The sequence below is a fragment of the Thunnus albacares genome, chromosome 19 (genome assembly GCF_914725855.1).
Source record: "Thunnus albacares chromosome 19, fThuAlb1.1, whole genome shotgun sequence".
NCBI lineage: Eukaryota > Metazoa > Chordata > Actinopteri > Scombriformes > Scombridae > Thunnus > Thunnus albacares.
The window spans coordinates 22,151,321-22,164,649 of NC_058124.1; the positions used below are offsets into that span (position 1 = coordinate 22,151,321).

Genomic DNA, 13,329 nt, shown 5'->3' on the forward strand with positions numbered 1-13,329 from the left:
AACACAATACAAAGTTAGAAAAGAAGAAAGGGGGAAAAAGTAAAGCCGTAGTTTGAAAAATAATATATCTGAGAAGGCAAGTAACCAAGCTGAAGCCTTCAAATCACAAGTGTGGGTGATTTCAAGAGGAAATAAAGAAGCAAATATCCACGGAGGGTTGAATCGAGGGCAACTGGACTTCTTGGTTATGCAACCAAGAAGTCCAGTTGCCCTCGATTCGACCTTCCTTGGATAACCATGACCTGGATGACTGAGAATCTTTACAGACAAATAAGCAAATACCAAATAAAAATTGTTGGACAAGCAGTTGAGCAGTTGAGGAGAATGTGACTGAATTTGGGGCTGATGCTCCGCAGCCAAATCAGAGTCATGTGTACAGACTATGTGACATGATTTGAATAAATACACAGTGTAGGGGGAATGAGAGACATATGCTGTAGTGGGGATGTGATGTGCTGCAACACTAGGATGAAACTGTTTGCTTCACCAATGCACACTGTCCTATTGTGCTAAACAGATTTGGACTCTGAGTAACACAATCCACCATCTGGAGTGCCAACATTTTCAAAGTATTTAATGACAAATGATTTCCCATACATTAATCAGTTAACAGGTAAGGGGTGACATTGTTTGTGTTAGTGGGGCTTTGGGTTTTTGACAGAAGCCTGTTGCTACTGACTGTGTAATTACCTCGTTATCCTCCAGGCGTCGCTGTGCGTCCGTGATGAACTTAATATACTGGCTGGTGAGCGTCATCAGCTCGCTGTAGCGAGTTCTCAGAGTAACATACTGTAAGAAATTCAGCGGCATTAAGTATTTAACAGTGTATTCACTTGATGTCTAACTCAAAACCGTACTTTTGGTATCAATTTCCAACACTCTTTATAATACATTTACTTCCAAGGATTACGTTTGTAATACTATAGTTAAAAACATTTTAGATGTGTTTTTAGCAGAATAATGACAAAAAGTTCACAGTCACTCAATTTCAGCACCAAAACCAGACGTGTGGACGTTGCTCTTCTCACATTTAAGTGTATACAAAATTAAGTGACACCAGCTGCATCAAATATAACACTTCTTCAGTCTTGTTTGTAAAACCTACCTCTTGAATGATATTATCAGATACACACTCCATTTTGGGTTTCTTTAAAGGAGAGGCAATGGGATCCTGGAGGGCTTTGTAGGTCAAAATCTGAAGCTCATAATCCTAAAAAAAAAAGAAAAAGAGAAAAAAGTTAGTCGAGCCATAAAGTAAACTTGTTGTTTTTGTAAAGCTTAACAACCATCTGTACATACCTTGACTGAATCAATGTAAGCCTTTGCATTTTTCTCGCAATTTTCAATCTTGTCCTTGTTTTTCTCGATCTCCTCCAGGAGTTTCTGCATGTATAAATAAAAATATTAAACACTGAAATAGGCTACAACATTTGTTTTAATTAACTTTATTGCAAAAAGAAAAATTCACAGCTAGTCCTGATATTATCGTTACTATAAACACACATTCATGGTTCACAGTCAGCAAGTATTTAAAGTCAGTAAAGAAAGACTCTTAACATGAGGAAATGTTATTTTGTTATTTTTAGTACATTTTCAGTACATGTGTATTATCAGTGTATCCACCAGGGGGCGACATAATGACTTTTCCTCTCTGTACCCCACACAGCTTATTCTTTTCCTTTACAATACCTTCTCCTCTGCCAGTTGCTCCTTGAGAGCCTTGCTGTCACCAATGGGCACTGCTTGGATTTTCTCCTGCCTCTGCCTCGCCTCTCCAAGCCAGCGGATAAGCCACTCGTAGCTTTCGCGGTAGGACTTCATGTGGCGCCCGAGGAGGTCAAGCTCCCGCTGCCTTAGGTCGATCTGAGCAAACACAGCCTGCCAGCGCTCCAGGAGGCTGCTCACCAGCTGACGGTAATGCTCGAGCTCAGCATCGCGCTCGCTGTGGATCCGTGTCATCTTGTCATTGATAGCTGTTGCCCTCTTAAGCTCGTCCTGCAGGCGGTCAAATACCACCTGGTCGGCTTCTGCTTCAGCATGCATTTTCTGTCAGACAAAAAAAAGCAGTGATCATACACAGATAAAGGTCACATCACTTGTTCATGCAGATGAACCAGGTATTATAATTCTGAATATGAAAGCAATGCAGGCCAGTATAGAAACAAACCCAGATTAGAGCTTCAAATCCAAGATTGCCAAATATAAAATAAAATGTGCACACTGATTGTAGATATGAAAGAACTGGAAACATCTTGACATGTTCTCCACAAGAAATAATACCTTTAGCTGAGTGCGATGGTCCTCCACCTCTTTCTCCTCAGCTGGCACTTTGTTGACATCTCGCAGATGAGTCTCATAAGTCTTCAGTGTGTCTTCTGCATCTTTAGTGTTTCTGATCACTACATCAATGGTTTTCAGCCTGAAAATGAAGGGTTTACACTTTATAAAAGAAACAATACCAGTTGGAAATTCAACAGTAAGCATTCAGAGAGTCACAAAGCCTCACTTGTCCAGATAGACGGAGGAGAGACCATAGACGTGGTCCATCTTCTTCAGAGTGACGTCCAGTTCGGAGCGCAGCATCGGGGCGGAGCTGGACTGCTGAGGAGACGCCAGAACCTCCTCTGTCTTCTCAGTGATAGAGCTCAAGTCCTTTTTCAAACCCTCCAACTCTGACTGGACTTTCTGTTACCAAGAAAAAGGAATAGAGTTTAGTGAACAAATTATATAGTATCACCAGGATTAAGCCAATAACATCCACATATCACTATTTAGTCAACATTAAATCAAACAATATACATATTTTCATATAATAGCCTCAAAAACATACTGTTGCATATTAAAAGGACTTTGTAATTGAGATTAATTGAGGTTATTCTGTTTCCTTCTACATCTGACTTTGTGCTCATGTTTTTTAGAGCTGCATCGATTGGTCTGCAACTATTTTGAGAATCGATTCATCATTTAGCTAATTTTTTAAATAAAAATAGTGGTTTTAGGTTCTTAAATTTGAGAATTTGCTGCTTTCTCTTGTCTTACATTACATAAAATTGAATATTTTGGGGTTTTTGACTGTTGTTCAGACAAAATAAAATATCTGATGATGTCATTGTGGACTCTAGGAAATTGTCGTAGATATCTTATCTCAGGTCTTATTTTTCATGATGATACCATTTGCTCTGCAGTCTTCAGTGCGCAGGCTTTGAGAGGCTCTTTGTCCACAGGCTGGCGAAGGCGTGTCACTGTTCGATTCTCGCAGCCCTCCAGCCTCAGACGAAGGTCTTTGATCTTGGTCAGGTAAGTCTTGCAAACAGACTCGTCTTGCTCTCCTGGAATATAAAAAGGTATAACGTATATTATGCTTTGGCAGAGAGCACAACCTCTGGATACATAAGCTGGTTGTTAGTTCAAGTTAGGTTTTGCTTTGGACGTAGGATAAAGCTTGTAGTATTTGCACACAAAAAACCATACTCTACAAAAACCACAGCACAATCTTAAAAGTACTACAGTAGCTAAAGAATCTCTGTTTTTAAACTGTTTTCTATGTAATGCATTTTGGTACAAGGTGTTCAAATGATAAAATCTAAAACATATATAAATCACTTTAAATAATTTGGAAAAATTAAGCTGTTTAAACGGCAGGTTTTACTCTCTGATTCGTTTCATATTACACACAATAAATTCACTTCATGCTTGACTTGTTGCATGTTGATTAGTCTTCAGAGGTTTATCGGCTGATTAATTCATTCACTGATTAAGCCTGAAAAGTCAGTTACAGTGAAACCCATGCACAGAGACAAGAAAGCAGTGAAGTTAGGAGGAATACTAAAATCAGCGAGGGTAATTAAGATGATCAAGTTAATGGATGAAATGAAACATGACAGCACAACAGCCCTCAGTGCACACAAAGTCCTGATCAGCCAATCAAAAGCTCCAACTGGACATCTGACACCTTACCTGCCCTGGGTGGCACATAGCCTGTAATATGAATCCAACAGTCAACTTACACACAAATGACCATGGGTGAATTTCAACACATGTGGCTTGCAAATGATTGATTTCATGAGAATATGATCTGACCAGCTTGAAACAAAATAAAATGTATAATAATGACTTGAAGGCCATGTTTTGGTGATGATAAAAGAACCTATAGTGACATATGAAAATAAAAAGTACACACCTTGCTCTGCAGTGCTGACCAGTGTGTTGTAGTGTTGGTTGGCCTTGTTGTAGTTGGACTCTACTTGCATACGGTCCTCTGCCCCGAACGTCTGGGAGTCCTGGCTGTCTCTCAGGAAGTCCTGGTAGTGCTGCTCCAGGTTCCTCAGTGCCAGCCGGTACTCCTCCACCCTCAGGGTCTTAAACTGTAGGTGACACAATGAAAGTTATGAAAGTTCAACACTAAAGCTGGTTATTTACATGCAGATGAAGTATATTAACTAGTAGAATGTAAAGTGGCCAATAATCAGCCAACATCAAACTGATCTTGTCCCATTTTAAAAGATATAAATCAAATATATTAAACATCACTACTCAACAATACGAGCATATAGAAAATCCACTACAAATTAATTGTCTTAAGTAGTTTTCATACCTACTATACACACAGGCAGAAATCTAATGTATATAATTATGTAAGATGTAACAAATACAGACAACACAACTATTTTCCTATCCTATTAACTGATCTAAACTGTCATTTGTAAGAGGCTGTATTCATGTGTGCTTCAGTGAGTGTGTGTTGCTCTCTCTCTAATATATCCTAATTGGTTACCATGGTGATGTTCCAGGTGTTGATGATGTGGATATCTCTCATCAGGTACTGCCAGGACAGCATGCTCTTCATGTCCACAAACATCGTCTGCCACATTGTCTGCAGCCTCTGCAGATTTCCATCCAGTCTGAGGAAAGTAAAGTGGAGTTAGTGCAATCTGTGAGTGTGTGGATATTAACTTATATAAGACACCCTGGGGCGACTCTCAGCTCACCCTGCAACGCTATTCACAGCGTCCTTATTGGTCGGCGGAACAAGGAAGCAGATAGACGGTACAGACGCCTCGCTGCCTTTATCATTCAGCACTTTCCACTTGTGGGGCTGCGAGTTGTTCAGCAGAGCGCATTCATCTCCTCTGTGGACTGTTATCTGGAGGAAGATAAAAACAGATGTTCATAACTGACTGGTCAGTGGACTGAATCCACCACTGGAGATTACTGTAATTTACTGGCAATCTGAAAACAATAGAAAAATGTACTGTCCACGTAATTTCACTTTATTGAAAATTAATGAAAAGCTACTCAATTCTTTGATGAGATTTTGGCTACTATAGTCAAGAGGAAACACGGGGATCCACGCAAGGATCATTTCATGTACAAAAAACAGATTTGATCTCCTGATTACCTCCATCTGTTTGAAGTCGCAGACGGCCTGGACAGGCAGTTTACCCTTTATTGGGGTGGCAGGGTTACGTGGTTTCAGCTGGATGATGGTCTTAGCTCTCCGCTTCAGGCCTTCCAGGTGAGTTTTGAACTCATTCAGTTGCTCTTTCTCGTCCTGTGAGGAAGACAATAAAGTATGAAGCTCAACAAACAAACATTTTTTTTTATGGTAGTCCATGCACTATTATTACTGTTATTGTAAAGCTGCACTAAAAAAAAAGCTTTTATATACATATATTTCTACGAATAAATGATTTTTTTCACCATCTCCAAATGTACTAGTGACTCAAAGGAAATGTCTCAGTAGGAGCTCAGCTGCTTAAGTGTCTCCAGCAGCTCTGAATCAGATGCTGTATAATTTGCCAGTAAACAGAATAAGATGTACTCTTTCATGTTACTCCAAATACTAACAATGTTTTGATAAGCGTAATAACAGTGAATAAACCTACAGCTGCGTCCTGCACAAGGTCTTCTAGCCGTGTGACTGTAATGGAGCGGTCACATGTGTATTTCCTCTTCATTGTGTCTTGGATCTTTTTGATCTTCTCCTCTGCCTCTTTCACATCAGAGAAGAACTAGATGAGGGGGAAAAAAGTAGAGAAATTAAGTTGTAGTGTTGTTTTGAGTTCATTAAATGTACCATTTATACAGAGAGCAAAGGTATGACAACAAAAAGGGCAACAAATTAACTGAGGAGAGAAGAAGAACTTGAAATTATGCTTGGATAAATAACCCGACTAAGATAACTCTTTATGGATAAGGTAGTAAACATACTTGGAAGTAGGCAGTGTTTTCTTTCAGGTGGGTTTCGATGCAGCAGCACAGCTGGAGAATCCAACTCCACTGAGTCTGCAGAGCTGCAGTAAAGGCCTGCAGAGGGAGAGAGGGAGGGAAAGTAGAGAGGAATTAAAGGTGTATAGATGATGAGGAGGACAAATAATGTATGCCAAAACAGTTCAAGTCAATTTTATCTGTATATTCCAATATCACAAAAGACAAATTTACCTCGATGGGTTTTCAATTTAAAAATTATACATTAATAATACAGTCATGTTTGTTTAAATTAAGATTTCTACAATGTAGTGTGGTGTATATAGTCTGCAGTAGTGCACTGAGTCTTACCTCTAAGGTCTTCCTGGCAGGGTGTCCGTCTCTCAGCAGTTTGTCTCCTGTGGCCTGGACACCGTTCATCTTCTTCTCTCTGAGCTCCAAGTCTCTCATCAAACCCTGTTCAGCAACAAAAACATTAATAAAGCAGAATCATATCACTGTCATCCTCACCAGAGAGCACTGTGGGTAAAAAAATATCATATAACAACACTGTTACTCTACCGAATAGTTTTCTTTCTTGGCTGCCATGTTGGTGTTACGTTCACTCCAGTCGTAGTTGACCTCTTCTTCCTCTTTCTCATTCAGCCACATCAGCTCTTTGGTGGCTGCAGTGACGAATGCATGAAGCTCGTCCAGGTAGCGCAGACGGGCCTTAGAGGCGTTCTAAGAGTGGACAGATGACACCAGAGTTGTGATATATTTTAAAGGACTGAAAGAGCAGTTTGGAAGGACACTGGAAGGGAAAAGAGGGCTTCAACAAGAAGACAGTTCATTGAAGTTTTTTACTAGTCGTTTACAGTTTTTCTCTAATTTAGTGTTTTTTTTCTGTAACTTACCAGGAGCTTGCCGTACTGCAGCTCAAGTTTTCCCAGATAGTCACGGTAGGCGGCTTTACTGGCAGGTGAGATTTGACTCTGGAGCAGAAAAGAGGCAAAGTCAGAGGTCAGACAAGCAATAGTTAACGCTGTTTTGCCCAAACTGTCAACACAGTTACGTGAATTAACACAGACACTAAACAATTAAGGGAAAAGAAAAATGGAGGAAAAAGAGGAGTGGGTAATAAAGTAGGGAAAAAGTATGTAAGAGAACATTTAAAACACATTAAAACACCCCCTCAACATAATAAAGCTGTGGATTAAAACATCTGCACTTTTCAGTCCTTAAAATGTCCAAGAGTTTTTAAAATGATTTAACACTGATGCAGCTAACAACAGTGTGTCCTGCAAAGCTGCAGTAGAGCTGCTGGCAACTGCACAATAAACATGTAATCAGTTTTGTTTTTCTGACTCCAATTTTCCTGTTGACCGATCATACCTCATCAGCCTTTGCCCTTTCGATCTTGGAGCGGAATTCCTCCACAGACTGGTGCAGGCCGCGGTGGCTGCCCAGCTGGGATTCAACAGTGGGAAGGTCGGTGCCCCACTCCCCATCATCCACCCGGCGCTGGTTCTCCTCCACCCAGGCCAGCAGATCTTGGATGTAGCGCATGGTGACTTCATCCAGCTCAGGCCGCACCCTCATGGGGGCCTGTTGCAGGACCTGGGCTGTGTGGATCTGAGTCATGGGGATCTGAGTGGTGGTCACACCGGACTTGAGACGAAGGTTGTACTCACTGCGGAGGTTCACCAGCCTCTCGTGGAGACGGTACACTCTGGAAACAGAAAAATGTTGGTTAGTGCTGAAATTATTAGTCGATTTTTCATGTTCATAAAATTGTTTCAGTCATTTATCAAGCAAAAATACCAAACATTCACTCGTTCCACCTTCTCAAATTTTAGGATTTGCTAAATTTCTGTTACCTTTGTAATTTATATTGTTGGTTGCATGTTTTATCAGATTAATCAGTTAATCAAAAAAAGACAAATTAGGAGAACAAAATAAAATTTGTTGCAATCCTACTGTCAAAGCTTAATCATTTCTACTGTTGCAGAGTTTGATTAGTTCATTTCTTCTGCACCTGCGATACATCTGCTCAGCTTGAAGGTGGCGTCCATCTTTGAGCAGCTGAACATCATTGAAGAGGAAGCGGATCATTCCTTCTGCTTTTTCTAAATCTGCCTCCATCTCTGCTGTGTGCTGAGCAGGTTTTCCTGAGCTCAGCATCCTCACATCCTGCAACACAGAGAAAACAATTCAGCTGTGCACTGGGCTGTAATGATTTTTGGTAAAATGCTTTTTTCTCCAACACAGGGTGGAGTTCTCACCGTCTGCAGAAGAGTCTCCACTTGGTTGAGCTGCTCCTCGCACACCCCCGACTCCATCTGGACCTTACTGACGACCCTCTGAAGTCGCTCCAGCCTGCAGTGGGAGAGGGGAGGGGGAGAGGGGAGGTCAAAGGTCAAAAATCACTTTAGACAAGGTAAACTACCTGACATTCCTGTTGGCCTCCAGGGTACATTTTCTGCTTTGTCTGATGAAATTAAGATAAACCATCTCATGACAAATAAACTAAACAGACAAAAAAGTTAAGTGAAGTAATTAAAGCACTTACTCCGTCCTCTGGCGGAATAAATACTTAAAACTGTATCCCTGATGCAAGAAAGCCATGATGGACTCCTTTAAAGCTCTGTCTGTCCACTAAGGTAGAGACGATATTTTCGAATCTCTCCACGGAGCTCTCTGAAGTCTGGAGGAACCAAAACCCAAAGCTACGCCCTGCCAACCTTGTGATTAAAAAATAAGTTTATGAATGACTATCAAATGACCATATTATTGTGAGATTGTTGCCGTGGCGATCGCAAGGTTGTCATGTGTTTTCCGTAATTTGATTTTTGTTGCCCCCACCCACAAAGCCAACTCAGTGTAATTTTATTTCCAAAGTGGACTTAATCATTAGGAAATGAGTCATCCTCATGGTCACAGAACAACGGTCGTGTGATGACTCATTTCTGACTTTTTGTGGTTTTTTTCACCAGCTTTTAAAAATATGTGAAGTTTGCTTTGGCAACAGAGAGCATCTGTTAAGATTTGGGTGCCTACTTACCTCTCAAATTCTGTCCTGAGGAGACGCTCTCTCTCCAGTATAGCGACGTGCAGACGACCCCATTCCTTCTCTACATCGAAGGGATGGTAACCTGGCGGCACTTTGACGTGACCTGCCTGGACTGCACCCTAAAAAATAAGAAACAGAGTAAACTGTTGTTAAATAAATCTGTTTCGATTCTTTCAAAATATGGATACATTACCCCGTGGACTGATTTTGATCATTAGACTCTTGTGATTAATTTGGACATAAAGGTTTCAAGGATTTCGCTGTTAGACAGCCAGAACGACTTTTAAGGTTTCAGTTGTACACTCTGCCATGCATTGCACCTGGATTACTTTTTTTGAAAATGATCACAAAATGACAGACTATTAATAAATATAAAACATGTTCATATCCATGTATCTCCATAACAGTAACAGTCTGTTTTAACTGTCAAGTATAAAACTAGAATTTATCTCAGTTATATTTGGAAAAAAAATAGTACTTAAACGTTGAGGATTCTCTGAACATATTGAAAACTTGCAAAATAGCCTGCAGAACAGTTGGAGCTGCTGAGGACACTCACCTCAAAAGACTTGAAGATGTGTTTGGAACGGTTCTTGTCTGCCTCCTTCGCAGGAAGCTCTGTTTCCTTGAACTTCAGAAACTGACGCCAAAGAACCTGCAGATCAGAAAAATGACGCGTCAGATTATCATCAGGTTCTTCATCATTATAATCCTCATATAAACTTAAACAAAACAGTATTTTTAAAGTAGAAATAGCCCAGAGCCACTTACCTCAATCTCCTCATAGCTGGTGGGGAACTTCTTCTCCTCAAAGACGAGGATGTGGTGTCTGATCCACTGGAGCAGCACGGTGACCAGCTCGTAGTACTCCTGCCAACGCAGCTCCAGCTCCTAAAAGACACATGTACAGGTTCAGTTTCAATTTCTACATTTTCTATCGCTATAATATCTTCATAAATGTTTTCATTATCTTAGGACTTCTTTATCTTTATCTTGATCCTGCATTATGGTTTCATGGTGATAATGCTGATAGCAATATATATAGGATTTGTTTTCTTAACTCTTCATTGCTCTCATGATTTAAGAAAAAATATGACCAAAATATCAAATTTATAAATTAGATTATGTTTAAAATACTAGTATGAATAAAAATATATAAGCGATAAGGCATTTATTATTTACATAATTGCTCCTGCAGATGTAAGTGTCACCCCATCTCTTGTCTCTGCTGTTAACAGATCTTTATAATGATCTGGAGGAAAGATTAATTGATGATGAGGAAGAGGAAGACTTACATTGGCTTTGACACCATCCTGAACGTCTGGTACTCTGGGCATGACATCGTACAGAGAGGAGACATATGTGATGATGGATTTCTCGTCGGGATGGGGCACATCCACATCTACAGAGAGATAAAAAGAGGATTTAAAGTAAAAAAGTTACTGTTACTTTCAGTTAAATCCCAAAGGAAAGAGGAATGTTGCAACCATGTCAGTGCCAGATTTCTGCAAATACTGAAGAAAATCAAGTATAAGCTACACCTGAAGTGTAGTGAATAGCCCAAATTTTAAGAGTGAGAAGCACCTAAATAGAAATAATAACAATAATAATATTTACTAAAGAAAAATATTCAGAGTGATAAAGTGAATATGTGCGAGTCTTCTCACCCTCAGGATCCAGCAGTCTGGTGACACCCAGGTCTCTCTCTGCCACGCTGAAGGCCTGCTCCAGATTCTCCTGGTTGGTCTGTCGGTACACTTTACTCATGTCAATCAGAGTGGGCCTGCGGACAGCAACCAATCAGAGAGAAGAGTGAGTGGAAGTGGGTTGTTATTCTGTTATTAATGTCAATCAAGATTCAAGATTTGCCAGATTGTGTGTGACAGTTGAACATCGTCAGTGACATATTCATTAATTATCTTTCGGCGTTACCCTTCAGTGTTTTTGCAATTTATTTCAATTGTTTACCTGCTGGCTATAATTCCACAATGACGGCTGCCAGGTAAAAAATGTAATGTTACGTATTTCATGTTTTATTTTGCTTGAGGCAGTTTCATCATGAGTATAGTGTGTTATGTAAAGGGCAAGCAAAAACAAGATTCCTCACTACCAGAGAAGCTTAAAATCCCCCTATCGTTTTATACGCAAAGAAAAGAGGCATTGCCTTTGAGTACACTTGGCAGGAAGACGTAACTCCAGCAACATGTAGGTACAAGCACAGAGCATCTCACAACTCTAAGGAGATAAAAATGCACCTCATATCCAGAAATATCAAACAGGATGATTACAAAATGTACAGTAAATTCTGCACAGTTAAAAAAAAAAGCTTCAGAGTATTCATACACTTGCACAACTCTCTGGACGTAGTATTCTCTTTGTGTCCGTGGTGGTTCCCTCTCCACATAACAGGCCTGTCTGTAGGACAGTCGGTCCCTGCTCAGGTGAAAGATGTGAGGCTCAGATCCAGATTCTTGCTCGTCGCTCTGGGAACCTCGACTGGAGTGGGCCCCGGGGCTAAGGGAGCCTCGGCCCAAGTCGAAGGAGTTCTCAGCGGGGATGTCCTCACACAGCATGACCACTCTGTCTTCCAGGTCACTGACAGAGCCTGCCGTGCTGCTGGAGGCGCTGTTTAGCCGCCTTTTGGAGTGGAACTTTCTCTTCAGCTTCAGCATTGTAGTAACGGTCAAGTTCGACACACTAAAGGTTTCCAAGTGAGTGGAGTCCAAGTTTTAACTTTTGTTTTGCAAAAACTGTTAAAAAGTCATAACAAAAAGTTGAAGTTATGTTAACTTATCAAGAAAAATGTCATCCTTGCTCAAGTCCACTGTCCTGCTTGTATCCAAATCCTCTTCTTACTGTTTTGTCAGATTTCCACTGTTCCACTAAGTCATCACTAAGCCTCCGCACTGCGCTCCTTTGCAGCTCTGCAGCTGTTAAATATCTGCACGTCCTCCTCTTCCTCCACCAGGAAAGAATCTATGGCAGAGCGGTTAGCGTACTTATGATTTGCTACAACCTGCCGAGCCTCTAGTGAGCATACCTCCAGGGCGATCTTTTCTCAAATTAGAGTGATACACCCACACTGTCAAAGGAAATGCTTTCTCTTTTCTTAACGAATGATGCCAACTCCAGTAGTACGTGTTATTTTTGTTTCGCAGGGATCCTGCAGGGCTTGTTTTTCTGCGCAAACACAGAGACTTAAAGTGGCACTCCACCCAAAATATATGGTTTGAGTATGAAACATTTGCTCCATGTAGGCTTGAAAGGTGGCTGTTAAAAGTTAGTAGTTTTCTAAGTGAGGGAACCAGCAGCTTGCCTGTTACAATGGATTCTTATGGTGACAAGTTTTCTAAGCAGAAAAAACAAAAATCAACGCGTCCACAGAGACTTTTCAGACTTCTATTGCACCATGTACGTATGTTCTGGACAGTTGTTGCTAAATACAGTATATTTCTGCTGTCAGAATCACAGTGTATTTCACCACAGTTTGATGCAACAATAATCCTTTGCAACATAGCAGACAGATGGGCAAGTGGATTACACTACAGGAGCAGTTTGTGAAGTTTTTATGAGCGCTTTGATACTTTTTTCCCCTACAGTGAAACCATTGTAAGCAACATAAATTCAGGTTGACCGCAGCTGCTTCCTTTCAAGTCTACAGAGGAGTGTTTGATACTCAAAAACAAGATGGTTACACTTTACTTCAAGCGTAAATAAATTAACTGAGTGAGTGTAATGAGTAAAGTGGGGAGTTCAAGCCTCAGTCAACAATTATCTTGATTTTATGATTTATGACGACCGATCAACATTTTGTCCCGACAAGTCAAGTGCACCACCGTAAAGCTCAAATATGGTTTTGACATTCCTGTCTCTGACCTTACTGCAATAAATAACAAAAAACACAACATGAAATATGCAGGAGGTCACAGAGAAGACCTTTTAACTGCGTAAAATTCATGTCCTACGGTGTAATAAGATCCCAAGTCCAGGCAAGCTTTTCTAACCACAAAATGCAGTTTGAACCACTTTTAGCATCATCAACACTTTTTTTTGCAATACATTATTCATGC

The 13,329-nt window shown here is 40.5% G+C and overlaps 1 protein-coding gene across 16 annotated transcripts in view; it reads right to left on the minus strand.

The window, feature by feature from the left end:
* The window catches only part of pleca (plectin a), a 102,107-nt gene that overhangs the window by 14,221 nt on the left and 74,557 nt on the right, over positions 1-13,329 (minus strand). For 11 of the 16 annotated variants that reach the window (XM_044334853.1, XM_044334852.1, XM_044334864.1 and 8 more), the window contains 25 exons: positions 10,927-11,042; positions 10,555-10,661; positions 10,031-10,150; positions 9,819-9,914; positions 9,251-9,378; positions 8,472-8,565; positions 8,225-8,379; positions 7,582-7,918; positions 7,104-7,181; positions 6,769-6,930; positions 6,559-6,663; positions 6,211-6,306; positions 5,886-6,011; positions 5,399-5,551; positions 4,989-5,143; positions 4,775-4,901; positions 4,181-4,364; positions 3,958-3,978; positions 3,172-3,329; positions 2,507-2,685; positions 2,281-2,419; positions 1,690-2,046; positions 1,300-1,383; positions 1,106-1,210; positions 691-789 (listed from right to left, as the gene is read on the minus strand). In XM_044334853.1, the coding sequence (XP_044190788.1) occupies positions 691-789; positions 1,106-1,210; positions 1,300-1,383; positions 1,690-2,046; positions 2,281-2,419; positions 2,507-2,685; positions 3,172-3,329; positions 3,958-3,978; positions 4,181-4,364; positions 4,775-4,901; positions 4,989-5,143; positions 5,399-5,551; positions 5,886-6,011; positions 6,211-6,306; positions 6,559-6,663; positions 6,769-6,930; positions 7,104-7,181; positions 7,582-7,918; positions 8,225-8,379; positions 8,472-8,565; positions 9,251-9,378; positions 9,819-9,914; positions 10,031-10,150; positions 10,555-10,661; positions 10,927-11,042 (3,481 nt within the window). Of the gene's footprint in view, positions 1-690; positions 790-1,105; positions 1,211-1,299; positions 1,384-1,689; positions 2,047-2,280; positions 2,420-2,506; positions 2,686-3,171; positions 3,330-3,957; positions 3,979-4,180; positions 4,365-4,774; positions 4,902-4,988; positions 5,144-5,398; positions 5,552-5,885; positions 6,012-6,210; positions 6,307-6,558; positions 6,664-6,768; positions 6,931-7,103; positions 7,182-7,581; positions 7,919-8,224; positions 8,380-8,471; positions 8,566-9,250; positions 9,379-9,818; positions 9,915-10,030; positions 10,151-10,554; positions 10,662-10,926; positions 11,043-11,602; positions 12,181-13,329 lie in introns of those variants that run through there. The other 5 variants (XM_044334854.1, XM_044334865.1, XM_044334857.1 and 2 more) reach the window with 2 other exon arrangements.